Source organism: Anas platyrhynchos, chromosome 8, assembly GCF_047663525.1.
Source record: "Anas platyrhynchos isolate ZD024472 breed Pekin duck chromosome 8, IASCAAS_PekinDuck_T2T, whole genome shotgun sequence".
NCBI classification, from domain to species: Eukaryota; Metazoa; Chordata; class Aves; order Anseriformes; family Anatidae; genus Anas; species Anas platyrhynchos.
Genome location: NC_092594.1, coordinates 20,324,894 through 20,350,728, shown reverse-complemented (window position 1 = coordinate 20,350,728; position 25,835 = coordinate 20,324,894). Strand labels below are relative to the sequence as shown.

Below are 25,835 nucleotides of genomic sequence, written 5' to 3'. Positions count from 1 at the left end.
CACGAGGCGCCCCGGAAGGCCGGGAGGTGCACAACACCCCCTCCTTCAGCACATTACAGACACTGAAAGGCCACCGGCGTCTCACGACTCTCCTTCCCGCAGCTGTAAGACAAAAAAAGCATTTCGTGCCCGCCGAGGGAGCCTGCAGGAAGCCAGGCGGTGCCAGCCCCCAGCGCTCTCAGCAAGACCCGGGGCCCGCGTCCCGGCCAGCGCTCCCAGCCGCCCAGCTCCAGCCGCCGGGGGCCTGCAGCCGGCGGGGGCACGGCCGGGCCGCCCCGCAGGGCCCGGCAGCTCCCCGCCGCCCCGGGGCACGGCGTGACCTTGCGGCGGGGCCAGGGCAAGGAGGGCCGGGGGCCGAGGGCCGTCCCCGCTCTGCTCTGCGCCGAGGGTGCCCCGGCCCGAGCCTCCCCGGCCCCGTGGCGGGGCTGGGCCCGGAGCCCCCCGAGCCCCCCGCGGCCTCGCCCGGCGGCAGGAGGCGCCCCCCCGCCCCCGGCAGGGCTCTCACCGGAGATACTGCGCGCACAGCAGGCTCATCCTCCGCCGCTCAGCCGCCGCCGCCGCGCCGCCCCGCCGCGGCTCTCACAGGCCGGGCCGGCCCCACGCCCCCAGGCCGCCGCCGCTGCCGCCGCCGCCTCCGGCCGCCGCCGCCATCTTCCCGTGCAGGGCCGCGGGGAGGGGCGGGAGGGGAGGGGCCGGGGACCGCGCTCCGGCCGGGCACGGGCCGCACCGGGAGGAGGAGGAGCTGCAACCGGAGCCGCCGCCGCTTCTGGTGCGGGTGCCGCCGCCGCTTCTGGTGCGGGTGCCGCCGCCGCACGGCTCCGTCCCGTCCCGTCCCGTCCCCGCCGCCCCTCCGGGCCCTCCCGCCCCGCCGGCCGCACTTCCGGGCCCGGCCCCGCCGCCACTTCCGGCGGCGCCACCGGCAAAGCCTTCCCCGCACCTTCCCCCCCCTTCTTCCCCTGAGAGGCGGCCGCCGATTGGCTGCCCCGCTGCTATGGCAACCCCCGCAGGGGAGGGGGCCGAGCGGGCTGTCGCCATGGCAACCGCGGCGCCGGCCCAGCGCGGCCCCCGATCGGGCGGGCGGGGAGCTCGAGGCCCTGCCCCGCGCCGACATATCGCGACTCAGTGTGCGCGCACGGACGGGGCTTGCCTACAGCTGCCTCGCGACTGGGTTCGGGCCCAAACTGGGCAGGGCTTGGGGCTCTGCCTCCATCCCTCCTCTGCGTGGGCTCTTGCCTGCAGAGTGGGAACAAACCGGGCAGCACTGGGCAAACTGGGGCTGCTCTCACCTGCCCAGAGCTTGCTCTGGGGTCCAGGGTCTGCGTCCCCATCCCTTCGTCTGCCTCAGCCAAACCTTTCCACCTTTTTCCACCTCTTTAGAGGACCCCCTGCCCGAGGCTTCCTCTGAGGCAGAACAACACCGTACAGCATGGCTATAGCACAGCCACCAAACTGCAAAGGGTGCTCTGGAATGTCCTCTGCTTCCTGTACCCCATGGCAGCAAGGCCTTGGTGCTACCTACACTGTTATTATGTAAATTAGAAGGTGGCTGCAAGGACAATTTGATATATATCATTTTTTTTTAGCCACCATTAGCACCGTGATGGCCTTCATACGATGCAACTGGAGCACTGGAGCACTGGCTTGTCTCTGTGAGTCTGAGTGCACTTCTGAGCAGAACAGGTTGGGTCTGTCCAAACAGGAATTTTCAGTACTGCCTCACCCTAAACTCAGCTTCTGCATGTGGATTCAAAGACAGAAGCTTAATTTGAGGTGTTTTGGCTGTGTGGCACATCCAGGGTGGCACATTCTGGCTTCCTGCAACATCTGTCCATCCCACGCACATGGGTCTCATCCCTCATGCCACGTTGGGAAAAAGCAAGGAGTGGGCTGCATTGACTCAGTGGCTGTCTTGTTTAGTCTTGTTCGAGTCCAGTTCACTTCAAGAGCCACCTCAAAAGCCCCGAGAGAGTTGCGTGGGGCAGAACTGATTCCTGAATCTTGGGCAGCTTGCCACACTGGGGAACGAACAGCCCCAGTGTTTCTTATTAATTTCTACTCCAAACCTTTTTGGAGGCAAGGGGGTAATTTCCTTCCATTTAAGGAGGAGCCACAAGTCTGTCTCCACTTAGTTTTATTCAAAGAGAGTTGTGATAAAGGTCTTATCTTCAAAGAAGCAGATTTCTCAGAGAGGTCAGAGCATATTATAATTTTTATTGCTAATGAGTCAATAATTGTGGTCTACCATTTTATTAATTACTTGGTATTGGGAAGGATTTGATCCACAGATGAGCCCGGTTGACCAGATAGCCCAAGAACGCAGTGAATAGCAATGTATCCTGGCTCTGCAACACAGCCAAAATGCTGAGGAGTGAAGGGATCCTGATCCCAAAAGTGAATCTGCTTGGCATCCTTCAGCAGCCTAAAACACTGCAGAGCCCAAGGTGTCCTTTTTGTGAGTGTAAACTCTCCCCGTTTTCACATGGGGAGGTGGCCACCTGCTGACTCCCCACCTCAGTGTCAGACTTTGACTTGTGGATCTGTGAGACATCACACTGGGCTGCTGTTCTGGGTAAAAACCTGGGATCAAGGGAAGCTGAGAGTACAGGGCACAACAACCAGATGAGAAAACCCCAGATCCTCTGCCGATTTGGTGATTATTTCAATCTCAGTATTATGAATCTGGGAAATGAGCACTTGAAGCAATTGAAGAACTTGAAGGAAGAAACAAAGTATGAAGATACCTAAACAATCTCAATTTTGCCCTGTATCAGTCTCTCTCAGTAATTATGTTGCTGTTATTAAAATGTATTTGTTGTCATCCCAGATTTTATTACTTTTTTTTTTTAATCAGTGACATGTTAGTGACAAAAGCCTTGTCTTATCCTAATTATAGCCTCGTGGTTCCAAATACAGTCTATATGCAAAACTTTAGAAAATTTGAGTTTATATGGGTGTGTAAAGTCTTCATTGTTCCCTTGCAAATACCATTCCAGACAAAGAAAAAATGTGAGACAAAGAAAAAAAAATGTAAAAATGCTGCATTCCTTAAAGAAATCCCTTTTAATCCTTGTAATTCAGAAAGTATCTAATGGATTTACTCTTAATTCTGACAGTGTGCGCTGCACATTCTTGACAGAAGTACTTACACACTAAATAAAAGCCAAATCCCTCTTGGAAAGGAAGGACAAAGCCTCCATCTCGCAGCCCCAGTCTGCACAGCCCAGCTCAGAGCATAGCTGCAGATCAATCCTGCACGGCCGAGCTGTAACCTCAGACAGAATCGGGGACGGAAAAGTGCCAGCAGAGCTGATTGCATCTGTGGCCAATGCTCAGCTGCTGAATATAAGCAGGAGAGAAATCTGCTACCAAGCTGACCTTCCCCCAGAGATAGCCTGACGAGGCAGTGTCACATCCCAGGAGTGCTGGGGATGTTTGCAGAGGTGGCTGCACCAGGCTCTTAGGTCCACAGTCTCAGTGCCCCCAAGGGCCCCCAGCAGCTTCACCCCACAGCGCCCTGTGGCAGCTTTGTCCAGGCCACGAGCCAAGCGGGGAGCAAAAGCTGTTGAGCTGGAAGAGGTGCTCAGTGGTTCTGCTCAGGAATCTTCAGACCTCGGCTGGAAGTCACTCTGTTCACTGGGCAAGGGCCCTGCTCTGTCCTTCCTTGTTTGGATGTCTGTGCATGACTTGGGTCACCAGAAAGGGACATCCCGCAGGCTGTCCCATCCCGTGTGGCCTCAAACCTACCATAGCTCTGGCAGCTCCCTCCAGCTCAGCCACGCTTGTGCCACAGCAGCTGCCCCTGCGCTTCTAGTTTGTGCGCTCTGTGGTCACTGTCACCAACTGGCTCAGCTTGGCTGTCTCCCTTATGCTTTGGATTAAGAAAAAAATTGTGCTTTGTGCACCTTGCCTGAGCTTTAGTTTCTTTCCTGCGAAAGGAGGCAAGGCGCAGTGGAGTGAGGCGAGGAGCCCTGGGACCATCGCTGCCTGCGCTGTGCCCGGGCTGCAGCTGCTGCCTCTGCTAAAGGCGCCGGAGCATCTGCAGTGGGAAAGCAGCACCCCGGTCCCCGGGCAGCAGATGTGGGGCCGTTCTCCCAGCGCCCTTCTCCCCTCCCGGCCACCGGGGGGAGGCTGCGGGAGGCGGCCCCGGCCCCGGCCCCGCCCCGGCCCCGCTCCCCCCCGCTCCGCCTCCGCCGCAACCGCACCGAGACACAAAAAAAGCGGCTGGGGCCGGGCCGGGGCCATGACGGAGACCACCAAGACCCACGTTATCCTGCTGGCCTGCGGCAGTTTCAACCCCATCACCAAGGGCCACATCCAGATGTTCGGTGAGGCCCCGCGGGGGGGCGGCCGGGGGGGGGGGCACCGGGGGCGCCGGGGCCGGGGCTGTCCGCGGGCGGGTGGTGCTGAAGGCCGGGGGGAGCAGCAGCAGCAGCAGGAGGAGGAGGAGGAGGAAGAAGAGGAGGAGGCGAGGTCCCGGCCTCGCCAGCAGCCGGAGGCCGCCGAGGAGGACGGCCCCGCTGCGGGGAGCGGCACAAGGCGCAGGGGGGGCCCCGTTTGCGCTCCCCTTGTCGCGCCCCTGCCCCTAAGACCCCCGGGGCCGTCCCGGCAGTGTCCGCCAGCCTGCGGGCTCCGCAGCGCTTTTATTTTCCCCCTGGCTGGGGAGGGAGGAGGGAGGGAGCGGGCCAAGCGGCTACAGCCAGGTATGGCGTAAGGGAAGGAAAATACGGGCAGCTGCTGGAGGGATCGGGGCTGCCCAGCCGTGTGTGGCCGATCATCAGCCGCAGGGGTCGGACACGCCGGTGGTCGGTGTCACCGAGCGTCCGAGGGGAGCGCCGGGTGGCGGGGATGCCGAAAGCACTGCTCCAGCCTGCTCAGGGGAAAGGGAGGGATGGAGGGAGGCAGGGATGGAGGCAGGGAGGAAGGGCAGTCGCTGTCAAAGACAGGCTGGCGTGCCATAAATACTGACTGCCCGGATAAAGCTCGGGCTGCCTGGAGATCCCCGTACATCAGCCTGAGAACGTGGGTGCTGCGAGGGTGAGGTGTCCGCAGCCCACCGCCCCACGGCATGGAAGTGCAGAGATCGGCCGGCTCCTCGCACACGCCTGCCCAGGGCACGCAGAGAGGATCCATCCCTGATGGCTGGTGGGGGATTTCAGGCTGGAGAGCAGGTGCTGAAGGGCTTGTGCTACAGCTGGGGAAGCATCCCTGGGGTTTCTGTAAGCTGTACGCAGGTTTCCAAGAACAAAATAATAATAATAATAATAATTGAAATCAGCTAGGGGTATTTCTGCATCAGACCTTGTTTTTGTAGATTATCATGAGATGGTCAGCAGGGCAGAAAATAACAGCTTTCTGGATGCAAATGATCACATTGTGATTTCTTTTCCTAAGTGCCAGCAGATTTCCTGGACACCAATATACCCAAAACTTCAAAAACCCCATTCCCTAAGCTAAAACCAATTGCAAACAAAAAGGAACAAGAGAAACTATTTAAAAATCAAAACATAATTAAATGAAATTACAGGGTCTTGGTTGTGACCATTGATAAAACGGATTCCTGTAATCCATATTATTAGAGATGACGTTCTGATTAAGAAAGGTAAAACTAAAATAACAATGTGGCCCATATTCAATGGACTAAAAAAAAGTAACAACATTTATTTTAGAAAATAAGGGTCAGTAAAATAATGCTTTGCAGTTGACACACGAGATTTTTTTTCTTTTTTTTTGGCTCAGTGCTGTTCAGTATCTTTTATCAATGACCTGGAAGAAAATATATAATCCCCGCTGGTAAAAAGCGCCAATGACTCCAAAGTGGATAGAACAGGAATTAATGATGATAACGAGTCAGTTGTGCTGCCCGACGTGGTCTGTTTGATAGAAATGCCTTACTTGAACAGTGAAGTCAAATGCAAAGTCATGTGTACAGCGAGCAGGAAAGCACGTCACATATAAACAACAGGCAAACAAATGTCTTCTGCCAAACCGTGATGTTGTCAAGGACTGAGGAGCAATCGTACGGAGTGCACTGCATACAAACAGTGCGATGCTGTAGAAAAAACAGCTAGTGCAATCCTTGTTCATGCAAGCAGGGGAGTATCAAGCAGAAGAAGAGAGGTTGCCTCGTTTTTACATACTGCATTAGCAAACCCTTCCTGGAAGAACAGTAACGAGAATTGCATTAGCTCCGGAAACCAGGTTTTATGGTGAGAGCGGAGAGAGGCTCAGTCTAGATTTACAAAAGCCACAAAGGAGAAACGAGATCATGGCCTAGGGGTGTCTGCACGAGGGAGGGATGTGGGACCAGGGGGGGCTGCTTCTCTTGGCAGAGGAGGACTGATGACATGCCAGGAGCAGGTTGGGATGCCACACAAGTTCAGACTAGAAATCTGGTGTGTGCTGTTCAGTGAAATTAATCAAAGAGTAGAAAAAGACATTCAGGCACCTGGTGGATTTTCCGTCACTGGAAGGCTTTAAATCTGGACTCAGCAGTTTTCTAGGAAGACATGTTTTAGCTCAGAGAGGATGGCTTGATGTGGAAATTTTCTGTCTGTATGTCCTGGAGAGATTCTGGACTGTAAGGTCCTGAGAAACCGGGACAGGGACATGAGAGTCTTCTACAACTAAAGGACATGGAAATTAGTTCCTAAATCCCTGTCCATTTTTGTTTGAGGACTCCCTCACCCCCTTTTAAAAGAGGAATCATTTTAGGGCAGGGAAATCACGACCAAAACTTGTATTGATCCTTGAGCTCTGTGCTATGAGAGCCCAACAAAAAGAGTGTCCTGTCCTGTAAATGCTGTATTTCCAAGAGCTGAATTTGTGCAAAATGACTGTCTTTATTTTTTCAGATAAATATTTTGGCTTCATTGGCCTGTTACAGTTTGTTGCCTACCATAAAGAGATACCATTTATCTATTTAATTCATGGCACCAATTAAGCTGAGAGGACATATAAGACTTGCACTGGCATGCCACTATAGACATACCACTGTACGCCCATCACATGTCTCAGTCTGGATCGTATCGTGTTTTATTCAGGCCAAACCCCAAATTCAGGATTTTTTCCTGAATGAGAGGTGTTATTTGTTAGTTATTTGAAAGGCTCTTCTAATGGGGGAAATGTTTCCCCAGTTTCCCCTGAATGTAAATTTAAGACTCATTATCATGATGCTCAGGTTTCCGGGAAGCTGGGAACTTGTCCCAGCCCCAGACCTCCAGCTGCAGTCCGTGGCTGACCCTGGCATCCACGAAGGTTCTGCAGCCAGGCTCCTTCCCTCTCCACCAGTTCCATGGCTGGGTCACTGGGGCTCACCAAGCGAGCCTGATCTGTGTCTGTGCATATACAATAAACATCATACATAAAAGCTAATAATTAACACAAAACATAAACACTGCATATAAGGAAAAGGAGGTGAGATGCTTTGCTGTACAGCTGTCCGCTTTAAGGGCTTGCGACAACACCCACATAGCCCTGAAAACACTCTGAGTTATTTGTGGTGTTAGATGTGCTTTGAGATGTACGTGTATTCTGAGTCACAACTTTAAGTTGTATTTTCTAAATTTATGTGGCAACAAGAAACTCAGCCTAGGATGTGATGGGGGGAAGGAAAGCTGGGAGGAAAGAAGAGGGCAGAGGTGGTTTAATGAGGCTTTAACATGATCACTGGTGGGCTTCAGCCTGCGGTGAGAAGCACCCATCCTAGCCTCACTGCAGTTCTCCCCATGCGAGCAATGCCACCCAAAGGACAAGAGCCAATGGGCCAATGTCAAAAGCAAAATACTATCTGCATGGTGATGCAAACGGACCGGAGCCTGTGCTGGTGCTCTGCCAGCTTTGACAAGTAACGCGTTTCCCTGCCACGTCCCAGCACAGGGAACCCCAGCACAGCTGTGTCTCCTGCAGAGCACAAAACCACAGGGCAGCCTCCAGAGCAAGATGGAAAGCACAACTTAAATTAAAAAAAAAAAAAAAAAAAAAGTAGTTTTTGAAGGTAGTCTTGGGCATAGTACTGGGATTAAAGGTGTCCCTGTGCAAAGTCACAGGCTGCAGGGTCGGTGTGGTTCCCTCTCAGGGTGTTTCAGGGTTGGAGAGGGAGGTAATGAAGTGCTGGAGCTGTGGGGAAGAGCTTCTGTTGGGTGAGCTGCTTCGTAGCACTGCGTGGGAAAGGGCTTGTCCCATCCCATAAATGTACAAGATCTGTGGGGTTGTCCCGATAATTCCTGCAGCCGAACCTCAGGGACTGGAAGGAGGTGCATCAGGTCAATCAAAATTCAGTGTTTTAATATTGATTTTTTGTTTATTTGTTTTTCTTAAATTATAGAACAAAAGGTTACTCTCCAAATGCAATATTTCCCATTTTGGCACTTCTGACACACGTCAAACCTGACCTGCGCACTCCTCCATCCCTATTTCCCCCTCTGTTCATCAGGCTTTGGTTAGTGGAGCGTTTCCTGGCCCCTCTGCCCTGGCAGAGGATGGTTTCAAGCCCTGGTGGTACAGTGCTCATGGGATCCTGGAGGCTGGGGCACGGGGGATGCTCAGAGCTGGATTTGAAGGCAGCACTTTGGGCAAACCCCAAAAGGGACACAGTGCTCTTATTTCACTCTGTCAGAGGTGTCTGGTTTTATTTACACCATTTTTTTTTCTGCACTATCAAGCATTGATAGCAAACGGGTGATTTTAATTAAATCTATGGTGTCTGCCTGCATCCAGGCTTCCTCATCTGCTGCAGCTTGGTTTATCGAGCCCTAGGTTGCTGAGCATGGGCTCTCAGCACCCTACGCGCTTTACATCTATTTGGCCATGGATATGCCCACACACTTCATTTCACACAGCTCCAAGCCCTGGGCACAAGTAGAGAAGCAGAGCTTGTGCGTTGGGGGAATCTCAAGCCCTGAAATTCAGCAAATCTCCACTACCTTCCCTTCCCCACCCTTTTTGTCTAACTTGAACTGAACTTTCCCCATATTCGATGTGCATCTGTCGTTGAGGTGAGCTTGTATCCCAGCCACTAAGATGGGTAAAAAATCTCTCTGACACCATGAAATACAAGGAAGCAGTCTGAAATACAATACTTCAGCAAACAATGGCAGAGGGCTCTGCCATTAAAAGTAAAACTCTCCGGTGCTTTGCTTCTTAAGAGAATTTGAGCTATTAAAAATCCCAGCAGGCTGAGCCGCTCGCTGCTTGTTCAAAGCAGCCCCTGGAGCTCCTCTGCGCTACATCAGTGGGCTTTGTAGCCAAAAGGACCAAGCCTGGGAAGGAAAGGGGAAGGAAAAAGCAAGGGCTGAGGCTTTTGCCACTCTTGTGTTGTTTTAGTAGCCTGAATTTCAGGAGTCACGTTGTCTTACTAGTTGAGACAGCTGAAGTGCAAGGCAGCTTAATGAGCTCTGCACTGCCTGGAACAGGGCTGGGAGAGACGGGTGAGCAGAGGGACAGCTCGTCCTGTCCCCTCTTCCTTAAGTGCAAAAATATCTGCAGATGACCAGATGCAAAATTCCCCCTCTAGCAAAAGCTCATCAGGGATGTGAGAGAGGCTTTGCCTCTGCAGCCAGCACCACGAGCTGGAAGCGAAGGCTGCCTCATGCTGCCATTTCATCCCCACAGAGATCAGGCCATGCCCTTAGGTCCAGTGATTGACGATCAAGGTGGGCAAGGGGGCCCAGGGTGGGCTGGAGGACATCGCAGATGGTGAGGGGCGCATTTGGGCCTGGCTTTGCTCCCCGCTGAGGTGCTAGAGTGTGGTTGGGTTTGGGGAGTGCTGGCAGCAGAGGGATCAGCAGAAACAGGAGAGATGTTATTTGTAACCCTCCAGGTGAGTTATCGGACATCGGAAGTCATAGCAGGGCAAACTCCACTCCTCCATGCTCACATCTCAGCATCCTTTATGTTAACTTGGGCTGGGCTCTGAAGCACTCAGAGGAGGACCCACTGCCCCCCAGCTTCCATCGTCTCCAGCATCTCATCCCATCCTTCTGATGCCCAGAGCAGAGGAGCTTCCCTAGCACCGCCTGAAACTCCATCAATAACTGCTCAAGGAGTCTTCTAAACAATTTATAAGCTCTTAAATATTTAGCAGTATTTATTACAGCTGGTGAGGCTCTGCATTGTCTCTAAAACAACACCCCCTGCTGAAACGTGCCACGTGCTACCTTCTGCTTCAACCAAATGCAAGCAAACCCAGAAATTCACTCCTACAACCTCATTCAAGCAAGAACCAGGGGCTCCGCTTCCATTTCAAAACCAGAGGCTCACATTAAGATGCTCACACCTCCTGCATGGTCTGCGCTGTTACTTTTGAGCAGCAGCCCATGTGATGTTGAGGACATCACCTAACTGCATGCTGTGCCCACATCTCTCCTGCATCCTTGGGCACGTCGCTTCAGCTCTCCCAGCTGGTGCCTCTAATACAGCAGAACCATCTTTGGATTTTGAGAAGATGCAGAAGAGCTCCTATGGAGCATGGGGAACCCAGATGGAGCAGCTTTGCTTGCAGCTTCTTTGCTTGATGCCTCAGTATTGGGGGTCTCAGGAGCCACCATGCAACCGCACCCCAGCAGGGGCAGTGCCCGTCCCTGCCCCCCCCAAGGGCTGCACCCAGGCAGTGTGCTCACTGGGATGTGCTGCCACAGTTTGGATATGCAAGGCAAACCCCATTTGATTGCACAAGAAAGGAAGCCGGTGGAAAACAAGTGAAAGAATCCTCTTTTTTCTCCTTTAAAACAAAAAAAAAATGCTCTTGGTGACAGGGATGTACCAGCCTGCAGCTGGCTGCAGTGGGGAGCGACACCTCTCTGGGGATGAGCAGCGAGGCACCTGTCCTACATCCACCAGCATCCTGGCAGAAGAAGAATGGGACCACTTCCACGGCAGGATAGTGAAAATATTTGCCATGTGCCTTCTGCTGCTGAGTTTGTCCTACTTCACTCTATCCACAGGCCCGAGGCAATAAAAGCGAGCAGTTGGGAATAGCTGGAACACACTCACCTTTGTTTGCCAAAGGGTTTATTTTGGTTACTGATATTTGGGCTCTAATCAAAGTAGAGACACAGCCATGCGATGGAAGTTTAGGGTCAAACCCTGGGGGAAATGGGAGGATCTTTGCTGTGGGCTGGTGTTTCCCCCCCAAATGGCCGGTGGGTTCCTTGGGGAGATGGGCAAGGAGAAAAGCAGCCATCGGAGGTGGCACTTACATCCCCAGGTGTTCATGGCAAAACCAGACCACTTTGTCCCTGCAGCACCTTCTTTCCTTCCTTCCTGCTCAGGAGGGCACAGCTCTGCGCCGTTCCCTGCTCCAGTTCAGTGGGCTTGGGGCATTTTGTCCTCAAATGCTCACCTGTAATCATTTTGGCCCCTTTCTCTCTAAACACTGCACTGGAAGAGGAAGGAGCTCAGCACCTTTCTCCCGCAGCAAGTTGGACCTGCAGAGCCAGTGCCCACCCAGAGGCATCAGTGCAGCTCTGGTGCCAGGAAGCAGCTCCCATAACAATGCCCCTGCACACACTGCTCCTCAACTCCAGGTGGGATCACCCAGAGGGGAAAAGCACCCTGGCCCGGGTAAGGCTCTCCCTGCAATGCGTCCTCTCAGGCTCTGTGACAGGGACCCAGATGGACTGGCACTGGTCTGATCCCTTCCAAGGCCCCATCTGGCCAGGTCTCATGTAGGGGTTCTGCTCTTTGTAGGTCAGCTCACTGGGAACTGACTCAGCCTTCAACCTTCTCTCTCTCTTTTATTTTATTTTTTTTAAAGTCAGGATGCCATGAGTGGGCCACAGATGGCAATGGCCTGAGCATCCTTACTCATCCTTCAGGCGGCTCTCCAGGGCCCAGGGGAGTTGCAGGGAGGATATGCAGGCGCTGCATCTCTGGAGGCTTTAGAACCTCGGCTTCCACCTCTAGTATCAAGGTATCCTGCTGGCTGGTTCTTTTTTTGTGCCTGTGAGAAGCCATTAAAAAAGAGTGCAGCAACAACTGAAGCCATTTAGCATGGAAGTCCCTCCCGATCTTCTTTATCCAATGCCTGGGTGCAGCTCGGGACTAAAGGAGTGGGGGTAAAGTGTAACGGAGCAATTAGCTTGGAGATGAAAAATCATTAAGCATTAACGGGGCTTAATGGGATAGCTCTACCCCCTCCTCCCGCTTCTTTGGAAAGTGAAGCTCTCCTTGGAGAGCAGCCAGGGCTTGTTTTTGCAGCAGGGACATCGCCGTGAGCCCTGGAGAGCAGGGCTGCCGAAGCCAGGCGGGCGGGCGAGGGGTGCTGGGGGACAGGGAAACGACAGGTTTGTCACACAGCTCAGCCTCGAGAGCTGCCCCAGCCCGGTGCCCGAATTCACTTTTCAATATTATTTGAAGGCTCAAGTGGGTGCAGCTACAAATACATCCCCGATTTGGCATTCGGAATCATATATATATGTATTTGTATACATCACTCAATTAGGCCAAGAATAACTGCTGGCTCCTTGCCTGACTTAGGCAGAGGGTATGGAACAAGATTTAGACTCAAAAGTGCTGCTGGCTAAAGGATAAAGCATTGTGCTTGCGTATCTGGGTCACTGGTCCCCGCAGGAGCAGGAATTTTGGCCGGGGGGAAGGCATCCACCCTGCCCTCGGTGCCTGTGCAGGTTTGTAGCAGGGGCTCCGCAGCATCCCCCAGGCTGCATCTCCTCGCCTGGGAGAAAACAAAGGAGAGAGGAACTCGGAGGGGCGGGGATGGATCGGGGACGAAGGCAAAACATTTGAAATCCCACCTTGAAAGATTAAGCACAAGGAATATTTGATTTCATTAACATCAGTTGAGGCAATGGAGCGGTGCCAGTGGGGCGGAAGCGTTATGATTAAATATAGTTGGTGAAAATCTCCAAAAAGAAATGTCTCTTAAATAAGCATCGACTTCCTAGCAGGGGAGCAGGATGCTATTTCTGGAGCGATCTGGACACAAAACAATCATTTATCGTTTCTCTAGCCCTGGAGCATGCCCTGTGATCAGTCCTTTCCTCACCATCGTCTCGCAGGGGGCGGCAGTGCCAAACCCATACAAAATCCACCGGTGGCAGAGGGGAGGAAGGCTGGGCTGGGGACACAACCCCTGCCAGCGGGGAGGTGTCAGAAGGACCCGTGTCCCCCCAGCAGGCTCCTTCTGTCCTTCCCTGGCTCGGTAATGTTTGATGCCTGACGGCATGGACATAGTAGTGTTTGGCACATGGTGCTGGGCAGAACCAGGCTGAGGAAGGGCCTGGAGGTTGGGGCGCAAGGAGGGCAGCTCAGTCCTGCTCTTCTGGCCACAACACTGGAGGAAAGCCCACCACCGGCACCGGGACGCTCAACACCAGCCCTCCTGCTGCTCCGTGTGATGTGCCCAGCTCCTGCCCCGTCCCACCAGGTACCAGCACTGGTGGAGAGGAGACTTCAGAGGATGCAGAGAAGCATGTCAGCTCCCACCGCCGACATTTCCTCACCAAGAAGCTGTTTCATTTCAGTCCAGCCCTGCTCTCTCAGGCCAGCCTCAAGAGCCATCAGTTTGGAAACATTGTCACCAGGCTGAGCACAGTGACAAACAGGCCAGGAACCCAACAAACCTGGGACCCAGACTCCTGAGACCAATGGCTTTACTGACAAAATCTCGTGTTTTGTTGTTGTTGTTGTTGTTTGCTTGTTTGTTTGTTAGTTTTTTTCCAAGCAGCAATCTTTGCATAAGCAGGGAGATAAGGCCAGGAGCTGCACCGATGGCTGACCATAAGGAATACAGATGAGAAGAGCAATGCGACACCTTTGCATTATCTTTGGCACCCCCATGTCTGCAGGGAGTCTTCAACCTGCTCCTCACAAGCAGCATACTTTGCATGAAAGATACAAGTTTTATTTACAAAGGCTTTTTCTGAGAGGGCGTAATGGCCCAGGGTTTTGGAGGAAGCACTAAGCACCACAGTGTCGGAGCAGCCATGACTGCTCAAAGCAACGATCCAACAAATCCAGCATCCTGCTTCCAGCTCCAGAAACCAAGAAAAAACAACCAAACCAAACCAAACAAATAAACCCACAGATCATACTTTGGCATGGAGCAACTCAGCTTAACCCCACCATGTGCACAGCACCGCTGCTTTTGGGCTGGAAGACCCAAAGGCAGACAAAGACTCACCCTCAGCTCTTTCAGCACCAGTCGTGACCTCCACCACTTTCCACCATCCACGCCGTGGGCACCACCATCCCCTCTTAGAAGACCTAAAGCAATTTTTTCTTGCCTCGTATAGAGAACAACACTCAAGGCTGGATAAGCTTATGTGTTTGGACAGGCATGGCTACAGCTGCCTGTAGCTTTCTTCATCTCTACATTGAAGAGTAATTCAGTCCAAGAAAAATAAATCTGTGAAAAAAAAAAAAGAAAAAAAAAGTCTTTAATGCAGTTTTGTGATTACAGCACTGATGTGCCACAAACTCACACCATCGTCTTGTGACATCCCGAAGCCATGGTGCCACCTGCCCCAGGTCCCCTGCCGCTGTCCCAGCATTTATCTTCTGTCTCCTGGTGTTTGGTATTTCTGTCATAGATGTCAAACTCTTGCAAACGCAAATCCCAACTTTTAAATATACATTTTGTAGAGCAACAGAATTCTCGCAGGTTTCTCAAAAGGCTGATGTGCAGTAAGATAACAAGTGAACAATTCAGAGCAAAAACATCTACCTCCTCCCTCCTGTGAGCTGCACCACCGGGGCACCTGGGCATCCAAAATTTGTCCTCCCGAGACTGTTGGACTTGCTATAGAAACAGGCAAGCACTTTCTCTGCCTACAGCTGCTGGAATTATACAGGATCTCTTGGGCTTCCACTCCTTTGCTTGCAGGTGCCCAGAGGGTTTTCCGAAGGGCGCTCAGGTCCAATCTCTCCTGAGAGCTGCTGCGGAGAGGATGTGGTGCAAGTTGGGGTTGGTGCCCAGGGGTGTGGGATCAGAGCTGGGCTAGCTCACGCTCACACAGCCCTTGGGAAGTGGGTATCTGGCTCAATTTTTTGGTTCTGGCCACCAAAAACTTGGGCCCAACTAAGAGTATAGGTCACTTTCACAACCATGAAGTCCACCTGCTCGCACCTCACGCACACAGTCTCTTTGCCCCCCACAGGTGGCAGCAACAGGCCCAGGCACTCCCTGCACCCAGAGACCTGAACTGCCGCAGTTTTGAGCGGGCAGTCGGTCTGGGTGTGTACAGACTTCCTGGAGAGCGCACTGTGCCTGGTGGAGACCATTGCAGCTGAGCTAGCGGTAGACCGCCGTTAGAGGAGGTGTTTGTATGGGCAGGGGGGAGCACTCTGCCCTTCCTGCTTGCCCTGCATGCACGAACTGCCGCACCTCTCCCTTCTGCCGCGCCACACCCCGTTTGCCCGTCCTCTTCGCCGCTCTCCTGGTTGTTCACGCTCCCTAGGGGCAGTTTATGAACCGCAGGGGAGGGGGCGCTGCTGGCTCCGCCTACGCCTCCTTCTCGCCTCGTTCACCTCCCTCGTGAGGGCTGCCGGGTACTGGTGCCTCCCTCGAGTGGGCTCGGTGCCGGAAAAATTAGCCCTGCCTGCCCGATCCCCTGTTCCGCGGCAGAACGCGTCTGCCCCAGATTCCGATCACCTCGGCAAGTCAGGGTGTCCCTGCCCGTGGCAGGGGGTTGGAACCAGCTGATCCTTGAGGTCTCTTCCAACCCGAGCCATTCTGTGATTCTGTGATTCTATCAACATCAATAACAGCATGCACGGAGCATCCAAGAGGGAGAAGCTGCCACTCTTTCCCTACAATTCCTCTTTTTAAAACACAAAATGGAGAAGAAAGGCTTTTTTTTTTTTTTTTTTTTTTTTTTTTTTCTCCTAAGTGCGTATTTGGCCATGACAGTAGGCTATAAAGGGAAGTCCCAGGGAAGTCACCACATAATCCTCACTCCGCAGCTGTAAATGGGAACAAAGCTCCTTTTCTCCAACGCTCCTCCATAGAATGCACACAGGAGTCTGGGGTCAGAGCAAGATTTTAGGCTTTTTTGGGGACTGGTTCAGTGTTTGTGGAGGTCCTGAGCATGCACAAGGGACTCTCAAGCTTCTGCATAGGGTCTTTTTATGTACATAACTTATACCACGCATAGCAATAATCATGCAGGAGCACTGATTTTAGCAACCTGCCCCAAAGGGGACAGCCTCCTTCACCCAACGCCCCTACTCCTCTCAAAACCCCTTTCCAACCCATTTTCTCTCCCTTGGTTATCACAGGGCTGAGCAAGCCAAGATGTCCTCCCCGCTCCTCTTCACAAATCAAATTATTCAACCCCATTTTAATTCCTTCAGACACCAGCATGTACAGGGCACAAGGACTGGGAAGAAAGCCAGAGGGAGGATTTAGGGGGAGTCTAAGAGGCGCACTAAGGCTGACAAATGTCTCACTGGCTGTCCCAGGGGCATGGCAATCACAATACCTTTCTTGACTTCTATCTGTCCCAAAAGCTGTTTTCATGAAAAATATTCCTTTTTCTGCATGTCAAAACTTGGAGGAACAAAATAATTTTTAATCAGCCCTACAGAAGACAATAAAAGCCAGTGGACAATGAAGATGTTAGAACCCTTGCCTAAATGATGGAAAATACTAATTTTGGGGGGCGCAAGAGGTACCAGATTCACAGCTGGGAGCTGAGGTGGTGGCAATATGAAGCTGGAGGTGAACCCCTCAAAGGGCTTTTGGCAAAACCAAAAATATAGTTTTGCAGGGCTCGGTGGGTTGGGCTGGTGCACTGACCCCCTCTTGTTCTTCCCCTCCAGAGAGGGCCCGTGACTACCTGCACAAGACTGGGCGGTTCATCGTCATTGGTGGCATCGTCTCACCTGTGCATGACTCCTATGGGAAGATGGTGAGTTGTCCCCGTGATCTCTTTCCTCTCTGTATGCGCCGTGTTGAGCATCCTGGAGCCACGGGAATGCTTCCAAGAAGATGGAGAGGGATAAAACCACACAGGCTTTAGGTAAAACTTGCAGTGAGAGCCTGTAACCGGCTAAAACTAGAGAGCAAAGAGAACTGCTGCCAAGCAAAGTGATGGTGGTCATTCTGCTTGGGTTGGGTTGTCTAAATTATTTTAAAACCCAGTTTTATTTTGAGGAGAGCAGCAATACAAGTGAGCTTTAGAATTGTGTTCTAGAGAAAATCAAACAAGAAAAAAAAGCAAACAGCATAGGAGTGGAGATGTTCTGCCTTGCCCAGCATTCTGGGTCTGCAGCCACCATACCTTAGCCACGCTGACTGCCACAGCTCTGAGGCAGGACTCCCCCTCACCCAGAAATGAGGAGTTTAAATCACTTTTTGCAGCTGTGTTTATGGGCCGTCTCCTTTTAATCTTCATTTTGATCGTTCCTTCACCCCTCTCCTGCAGGGCCTGGTCTCCAGCCGGCACCGCCTGACCATGTGCCAGCTGGCCGTGCAGTCCTCCGACTGGATCCGGTGAGTGGCCCCGATGGTCCTCATGGTCCTCGTGGTCCCTTCCAGCCTGGATAGACTGTGGGTGACAGAGTCAGAGCCACCCTGGGGACAGGCACTAGGGCCAACGGGCCGGCAAGCAGTGGCCCGCAGGAGGCCCACAACTGAGGTGGGACCAGCATCTCAGCTGCCTTCAGGAGGGAGGGTCATAGCACACATAGACACGTCCAAGCCAAGTGGAATTTGGGTACCACGAGCAGGAAGGAGCCTGGGCATGGACACACGTGTTTGGGTCCCGTGCTGCACAGGGGACTGTGCAAGGAAGGGACAAGTGGGGATGAAGCCATCAGGGAGAGCTGGGTGGAAGGGCTGGCGGAAGGCCACATGAGGACATCAGCCATTGCTGTTGCTCCTGCAGGGTGGACCCCTGGGAGTGCTACCAGGACACCTGGCAGACCACCTGCAGCGTGCTGGAGCACCACCGTGACCTGATGAAGGTGAGTGCCCTTGTGCTGTGGGCACCCTGCGACCTAATCCCATGCCAGGATCAGGCAGCAGACACCATCCTCCACCCAGCTGGTGCTCCTGAACCCAGAGGTGGGCACTAAAGACCAAAACAGAGAAGATACAGACAATTGGCTGAGCCGGAGGAGTGTGTGAGGCCCCTTGCCACAGCTTTTGTATTGCTCCTCCTCCCTGCACACAAAAGCAAACGGAGCCCTTCAGATCAGCTACTCGTGCTGTCACCAGTAAGCAGGGGCCAAGCAAGGAGCAGTAGATAACAAGGAACACTTCCTCTAAAGCAGAACTGTCCAAATGTCTAGGCAAAACTTCTCAGAACTTATGAGCACCTTCAAGTGACAGAGGTTGCACCTGCCTGTGCACAAGACAACAGCAACTTTGCCAGCCTTAAGGGCCAGTGCAAAAACCCAACCTCACTGTCCTAGTCACAACTCGTTGGGCCCAAGACCCATCTGGTGGGGGGTCACATAGCAACAGGAATCCTAAAATGAGTCTGGATGTGTCTGTCACTAGTGATGACCTTCATCTTTGAGTACACGGGCTTGCTACCAGGGTGGTAAAAGTTTTGGGAGGCACCTCCAGTCTTGGGGAAGCCACCCTTTCAATTAAACTTCTTCCTTGCTGCAGAGAGTGACTGGCTGCATCCTCTCCAACGTCAACACCCCCTCCATGACCCCTGTGATCGGACAGCCCCAGAATGAGTCTCCGCAGCCCATCTACCAGAACAACAACGTTTCCAACAAGCCCACCGCAGGTAGGTGGCACTGGAGGTAGAGAGGAGGAGCTGGCCACCCGGTCCTCACATCCCAGCCCAAGCTACCAAACACATGCCTCTTTGGGTTGAGCTCTCCCAAGCTCCTCCAGCTCATCCTCCTCCACCGCTAATGGTGGAGCAGAGATTTCCCTCATCCTCCTCACAGTTATTTGGTGTGCTGGCACCACTGGAAATAGGGAACGGCAGGGTGCTTGAACTCTTTGCAGCCCTGGGATCCCCAAGATTGCCCGGAGGCACCTGCCTCATGACTTATACTTATTTTTGGTTGTCTTTCCTAAATCAAACAAAAGATTTCTATACCTCCATGTTAAGCTGCCCCACGTCCATGCTCCTGATGAAAACCAGCCCAGCTCCCTCTACTCTCCTGGCGGCATATTTCTGCCCTTCTCTGCTCCATCTGAAAAAAAAAAATCATTTTTTGGCTGGCCTGGGTCAGGTCTCTCAGCAGGCTCCATTGCACCTAATGGATATTTGGTTATTTGAAGGCTGAGCCATCTGCCAGAGGAGGTGGTGGGAGCTGCTGTACCCATGTGTGGGAGCCTCCCATACTCTGTGCAAGTGGTCAGCTGTGGAAAAAAGCCTGTTCCATCTTACCTCTTTTCTTCTCTGCCTTTAGCAAAGATCCTGGGGAAGGTGGGAGAAAGCCTGAGTCGGATTTGCTGTGTTCGCCCGCCCATGGAGCGCTTCACCTTTGTGGGTAGGTACAGGAGACACCCAGCACCACCTCCAGGCCCTCTTTCCCTCCCCAGCACCCCTGCCAGGCACTAGCACTTCTCTTCTGCCTCCCCCCAGATGAGAACGCCAACCTGGGGACAGTGATGAGATACGAGGAGATTGGTGAGTACCCAGCCCCTCGCCATGCCATGCCAGTGCCCAGCAGTGCAGGAACCCTGATGGCAAGGGACCTGGGACCATCAGCTCCCAAGGGTCTTCCAGATTTCTCTGTGGATCAAGCCCCCACAGCGGATCACAGAGCACTTATGCGCGTCCATAAAATGCAGAAATTACCCCTGTCCCATGGTATATCTCACCTCCAGGGCACAGCAGCTACCAAGGGGCAGACAGCACTGACACAGCAGCACACAAGAGGAGATGAGATAGTGCATGGGGTAGTTCGAGGTGAACTTTCTGTTTGGCACCACTGGGGATGCAAGAAGGACCGTGGGATCTTTAGCAGGACATGTTTTGGCAGGGGGGAGGGGATTTTTTTTCGGTGGAAGGACTCACTCAAGCAGAGCAATGGGATGACAGCAAGGAGGGGAGGTCTGCCCAGCCCTGTTTGCCCCACCTCTGAGCTTTTCCACTTCCTTCCTTCAGAACTCCGCATCCTCCTGCTCTGTGGCAGTGACCTGCTGGAGTCCTTCTGCATCCCTGGCCTCTGGAATGAGTCTGATGTGAGTCGCCGCTGGGACCCCCCCATGCACCTTCCCCAGGCTCCATCCCTCCTCTGCTGCTGCCTCCCCTGCACCCAGCACGGCCGGGAGCTACCCAGGTCCTCCAGGCTCACAGGAGCCACCCCTGCTGTCCCCACCGCCCCCAGCCCATGCCTCCCCTGCACAAGTAACCACGTCAGCAACCCTGCTCAGCTTTCCTGGCCTCCAAACCTGTGCCTGCTTGCACAGGGTCACCCAAGGCACAGCTGCTGCAGGATAACCCTCTCCTAGGGGATTTTGAAGAATGCACTCCCATTTGTTTTCTCTTGGAAGGAGACAGGATCAAGTAGGTGCGTGCCCCAGCAGAGTAAGGTGACAAGGTGGGAAAGTAGAGGTTTACAAAACTGCTGTAAGAGAAGCATTGTCCTGACATTAGAAATTGAAGACATTTGAAACAATATCAACAGCTTGCACTCAATGAAAGAAGAATGAATAATAGTAATAACAACAATGATTAAAGGAGAAAAAATAATAATAAAGGAAGAAAGAAAGAAGGAATTAAGACTGAGAAGAAAAATCATCTTGAATCCTCAGCCAGATGTTGTCTGACACCATCTCACAGTGGGGTAGCGAGCGAGCCAGCTGCAATAGTGGCTGTGGTGGAGTTGGTGGGGAGAGCAGGCATCTGAAACTACATCCAGATTGCAGAATGCAAGGCGAGAGATGAAAAAGTCTCTTTTCTTCTCCCCTGCAAAGGCAGATCCAACCTGCAGATGGCAAATTACCCCTATAGAGATGCCTAGCTCTGTGTTTTGCTCAGATGTTGGTGCTTTTACAGTGAACTGCTAGGATTCTGGCATGGGGGAACAAATGGGGGTGCTCTGAGACGCGAGCCCATCTCAAACACCAGCCCTAGGGAGAGGGGCTGTATTACTGACCTGCTCACCCCCTTCTGTGCGCTGAATCACAGCTGGTGACTGCTGGAAATAAAAAATGCTTCAGCCAGCTCTGGGCAAGTCACTTTGCCCCAGGCTGGTGGGAGCAAGCTGCGTGGTGCTGTGATCAGTACCTCCAAACCTCTTCCCTTCCGTCCTGAACCCAGCCATGGTGAGACAGCCTTGGAGCACTATCTCAGGGAGAACAGTAAATAATAATGTAAACACAAAGAGGGCCAGGGATGAAGGGCTGTGCAGACAACGTGCCTGATCCAGCAGTGCAGCTGCCGCCTCTTCCACTCAAATCCCCAGTGAGGCAGAGTTCATGTGCTCCTCAGGCAACATCTGCTGCTGCTAGCCTTTCCACCATGACAGGTCCTCCCTAAAGCCTAACTTTGACCTCCATTAATAGAATTTAACCCTGTTCCTTTTTATTTCATCTACCACAGACCACTCAACATGTCACCAGCAGCACTCCTTAATAAATCCAAGTTTCTGCCAAAGGTTGCCCAGAAAGGGAGTAAATTTGAGGCTAGCTCCATCCAGACCTTTGCTAAGCATTCATGGTGTGTGCAGCTCCATTTTAGGGGGGGAGGGAGGGGTAGGGTAGGATAGGAGATGGTAGCAGTTTTTGCACTGGGCTTATGAAAACTCTCTTTGGGTTGATTCTAGATGGAGGTGATCGTTGGGGAGTTCGGGATTGTGGTGGTCCCCCGGGATGGAGCAGACCCTGATCGGATCATGAACCACTCCTCAATACTCCGCAAGTACAAGGTAAGAGGATTCACACACAGTTGGGGAATCAGAGAATACCCCAAGCTGGAACTATAGGATCATTAAGTCCAAGGACCACCCAAAAATCAGACCCTGTGTCTCAGAGCATTGTCCAAATGTTCCTTGAACTCCGGCAGCTTGGTGCTGTGCCCACTACCCTGGGAAACCTGTCCCAGTGCCCTACCACCTCTGGGTGCAGAACCTTTCCCTAACCCCCAGCCTGACCCTCCCCTGTCCCAGCTCCATGCCGTTCCCTTGGGTCCTGTCTCTGTCCCCAGAGAGCAGAGCTCAGCGCCTGCCCCTCCGCTCCCCTCGTGAGGGAGCTGCAGGCCGCCATGAGGCCTCCCCTCAGCCTGCTCTGTTTGGGCTGAACAAACCAAGGGGCTTCAGCCATTTCTCACACGTCTTTCCCTCCAGACACTTCATCATCTTTGTTGCCCTCACTGTTGCCCTTTGCTGCACTACTTCCATGAGACGAAACTTTCTTGTGAGCCCAAATGAGAGCCTCAGAGTGCCACCCAGCCCCACCAACATCACACAGGGCCGGGGGGGGAGGGCAGAGAATTCCACCTTGGTTTTGCCCCTGCTGCTAACAGGGATCAGCAATGGGGCCACCAAGCCCTGCCCAGCTCCCCGTCATCAACTGGGCACTGGCTGACACCAGCTTTCAGGCCATCCCTTTGCTTCTTTCTTCTTCCTCCCTCCACAGAGCAACATCCTGGTGGTGAAGGATGACTCGAACCACCCCATGTCAGTCATCAGCTCCACCAAAAGCAGGTGGGTGATGCTGAGGGCCTCCTGCTATGGGGGGGAATCAGGGTGTCCCCAGCCAACCCCTCCATCCATGGGGACACCACGGTGTTCCCACCCCTGGTCAGCCCTGGAAAGGGGCCACCCTCTGACCCATCCTCTTCTCCCACTCCCCCAGACTGGCCCTGCAGCATGGGGATGGACATGTCGTGGATTACCTCTGTCAGCCCGTAATTGACTACATCCTCAAGAGCCAGCTCTACATCAATGCCTCTGGCTAAGCACCTGAGGCCCTGCAGAAAGACAACCCTGTTGCCCCACGTCCCTACAGCTCTCCATCACACTTTTCTCTCTCTTTCTGTGTCTCCATCTCTCCCCACCCCACGGCCTCTCACTCCCAGCGCCAACGCTCCATAGTGCAGCAACATCTAGCGGCACAGCCCCGCGGGGAATGGTTTGGTCTCCTTTTTTTTGGGAACTGCCCTCCCCATCATGTGTGGGGAGGGAGGGGGACAGAGATGTGCTCAGTGTGCTCGGGGAAGGAGGCAGCTCTGGCACACCTCCCCCACACATGTCACTGGGAAATGGTCCCCCCGTCCAACCTCCCAGCATGCTCAGAGCAGGGGCTTCCTCTTTGGCATCATCTTACCCTACTTAAGCTCAATACATCTAGGTGGACTTTTTTTTTTTTTTTTAATTAGTTGCAATGTCAGCCCCATGGAGCTCTTGCCCCAGTGCCCTGCTTCCAAATGAATCCTGGTGGGTAGTGGACAGGTGTAACACAGCTGGTTCGGTGCCCCACCACAGGTGGACCTCCTCAGGCCAGCAGTAGGACAACCCAGCCACCAAAATCCTTCTCTTGACCCTGAAAATTGAGATGGTATTTCTGAAGGAGTAAACACTGTTGCCAAAGCATTACTTGCTGGAAAGTATGTCACGTCTCACCTTTCCTTGGCTGCCAGTGAGCCCAGCTCATCCCAAGGCAAGCGGAGCTGGGGTGAGGCTATACTCCAGCCCCCACATCAGAGGGGATGGCCCACAGCACCTAGACAGGGACCTGCCATTTCTAAGGCCAAGAAGTGTGGGAGAAAGAAGAGGGATGAAGCAGGAGGCAACCCAAAGCCACTGATGAGAATTGCCTCAGGCCTGGATGAGCTTCATGGAGACCAGGTCTTGCCTCATCCTCTAGCCTCCAGCTCTCTGTTTCTACCTGTAAACTCCCCCCTTTTCCCTTCACTCCAATCCTTGAAGAGTTTATTAAATTCATGATATTTTTGCCCTCCCAAAACTGGCTTTGCATACTCCACACATCCCCTGGGACAAGCCAGTCTCCTACTTTCATGCCTGCAATGTGCCCTGTGTAACCTGCTCAGCCAAATGTCCCAAACCAGGGCAGGTAACATGGAGCAAAAGAAATTAAGTCCTGCAGAGACAAGGGTTACTGAAGTGGGATACTCTCCTGCTGGGTATGCCCAGGATGAAAGGAATCTGCTTCCCCTGATTGCTCAGCCTCACGGAAGGATGACAGCCGCAAGGAGGAAGGTACAGTCCTGCTCTACTCCTCACCTTCTCCCCTCCCCTTGCTCCTTCTAACCTTGTATCTCTAGTGTCTATAGCTCCTGGACCCATTCCCCAAAGACCCGGGCTGACGAGGCCTAGGGAACCCCCTGCCACAGCACACCTGCTCTTCATGATCCCCAGGGCAGCGCTGTGACCAGCTGCTGCTCCCCAGCAAGGGCCAGTACTGTGCTGTCACACATGAAGGCTGAGACTCCTCCAGGGTGTTTCAGGGAAAGAGCTGAATTTACTTCTTCTTCTTCCTTAAACTCTACAAAGAGTCACGAGCTGGAAGCTTCAAAGATGGAAGCTTCAAAGATGAGACATTGCACTAAGCGTGGTGACCTGCTGGACACTGCTGTCCTCTGTGCTATAAATCTGCTGCAGCTCCCTCCAGAGAAGGCAGCTGGCATCTCTGCAACAGCAAGTGACCTCAGGCAAGACAACATTGCCTGCAAACCCCAGGTCCTCACAGCGCACAGGGTTTCATGAGCAGCAGCTAACGGCTCCGCAGAGAAGGGCCAAACCAGAGAGAGTGGCCAGAGCATGCAGGAATCAGCCCGCAGGGATGCCTCTGCTCCTGAGATGTCCTTCTGCTAGTTTGAGCTGCTAACCAACATCCTACCAAGCCCCCTTAGCTAATGCATTGGGCAGGTACCCCTATCTGGGTTTCTTGTCCATAAATACCCAACGTCTGTAAGCCAGTGGCTAGATTCCTCTAAATCCATCGTCCTCACTGTCCTGTGTGGTCAGTTTTTCAGCCTCTCCATCCTTTCAAACCCAGCACAGAAGTTATTCTAGACAACAGCCTCAGACATCACGCTCAGTTTTTAGCTCCAAGCTGGAGGAGAAAAAATAATGTTAGAAGCCAGCCTCCAACACACACACACAAAGGGATTTTAACCTCTAGGAAAAGTGAAGCAGCTTTGAAGAGGGAGGAAGGATGGTGGATTTTAATGGTGGAAATGGGAAAACAAAAGAGGAGACACTAAGGAGTGAAGGTGGCACATCTGAGAGCAAACTCAGATCCCCTTCTCCCTCCCTCCCTCAGGTACACGAGATGGGACGTGCGGGAAGCCAGCTGGCTTTCAATCTCATCGTGTTTAGGATGGCATGCCTTAGAGACATAGCGTTGTGATAGGGATGATGAATATATTCTGTCTTACTAGTCTTATCTACGCCTTCATGTATCCGCTCAGTAAAACTCACAGTACGGGGCAAGGATGGGGTGGGAGGGGGGTTTGTAACAGGTCAGTCAATGCTGGGATTGGTTTTGAAAACGGCTTTGGGTGGGTATGGGAAAGATCATCCTTCGAGATCCACGTAGACGGTGGGGAGGTGTGGAAGGGGGTGTCCAGCGCATGGGTGGGGTGGGAGGAAGCTCTTGTGTTTTGGTCTTTGAATCTCCAATTTTAAAGTGTGATTTGCTGAAAGAGAAATGAACTTCAAATGCCTTTTGGGAAAAAAATAAAATGTGGGGGGGAGGGGGGTGTTGAAGTTGCCATGCCACCGATATCACTTTTGTGAAAGGTTTTGGAGCCTAATTTTTTTTTCTTCTGTTGCTATATGAAGAAATTGGTCATTGACAAAAGAAAAGTCTTTATCAGCAAAATGTTTAAATTATGTAATAAACAAAAGAAAAGAAAAAACAGGTGCTGCTGGTGTCGTCTTTCACCACTGCTGTGTCTTTTTAAACCAGTGCCAAGACAGAGTCAGTACGAGGA

General features: G+C 52.9%; 2 protein-coding genes across 8 annotated transcripts in view; one reads left to right on the top strand and one right to left on the bottom strand.

The window, feature by feature from the left end:
• SMG7 (SMG7 nonsense mediated mRNA decay factor) overlaps positions 1-670 on the bottom strand; it is a 47,865-nt gene extending 47,195 nt beyond the window's left edge. For all 7 annotated transcript variants that reach the window (XM_027463825.3, XM_027463826.3, XM_072042188.1 and 4 more), the window contains exon 1: positions 506-670. In XM_027463825.3, the coding sequence (XP_027319626.1) occupies positions 506-534 (29 nt within the window). In that variant the 5' untranslated portion in view covers positions 535-670. The remainder of the gene's footprint in view (positions 1-505) is intronic.
• A 3,491-nt stretch (positions 671-4,161) lies between these two features.
• NMNAT2 (nicotinamide nucleotide adenylyltransferase 2) lies at positions 4,162-25,762 on the top strand. Its single transcript, XM_038183098.2, has 11 exons — positions 4,162-4,325; positions 16,777-16,865; positions 17,382-17,449; positions 17,844-17,922; positions 18,575-18,701; positions 19,339-19,419; positions 19,515-19,559; positions 20,040-20,116; positions 21,703-21,804; positions 22,514-22,581; positions 22,733-25,762. The coding sequence occupies exons 1-11, from the start codon at positions 4,241-4,243 to the stop codon at positions 22,833-22,835; spliced, it is 924 nt and encodes a 307-aa protein (XP_038039026.1). The 5' UTR covers positions 4,162-4,240; the 3' UTR covers positions 22,836-25,762.
• Positions 25,763-25,835: the final 73 nt, after the last annotated feature.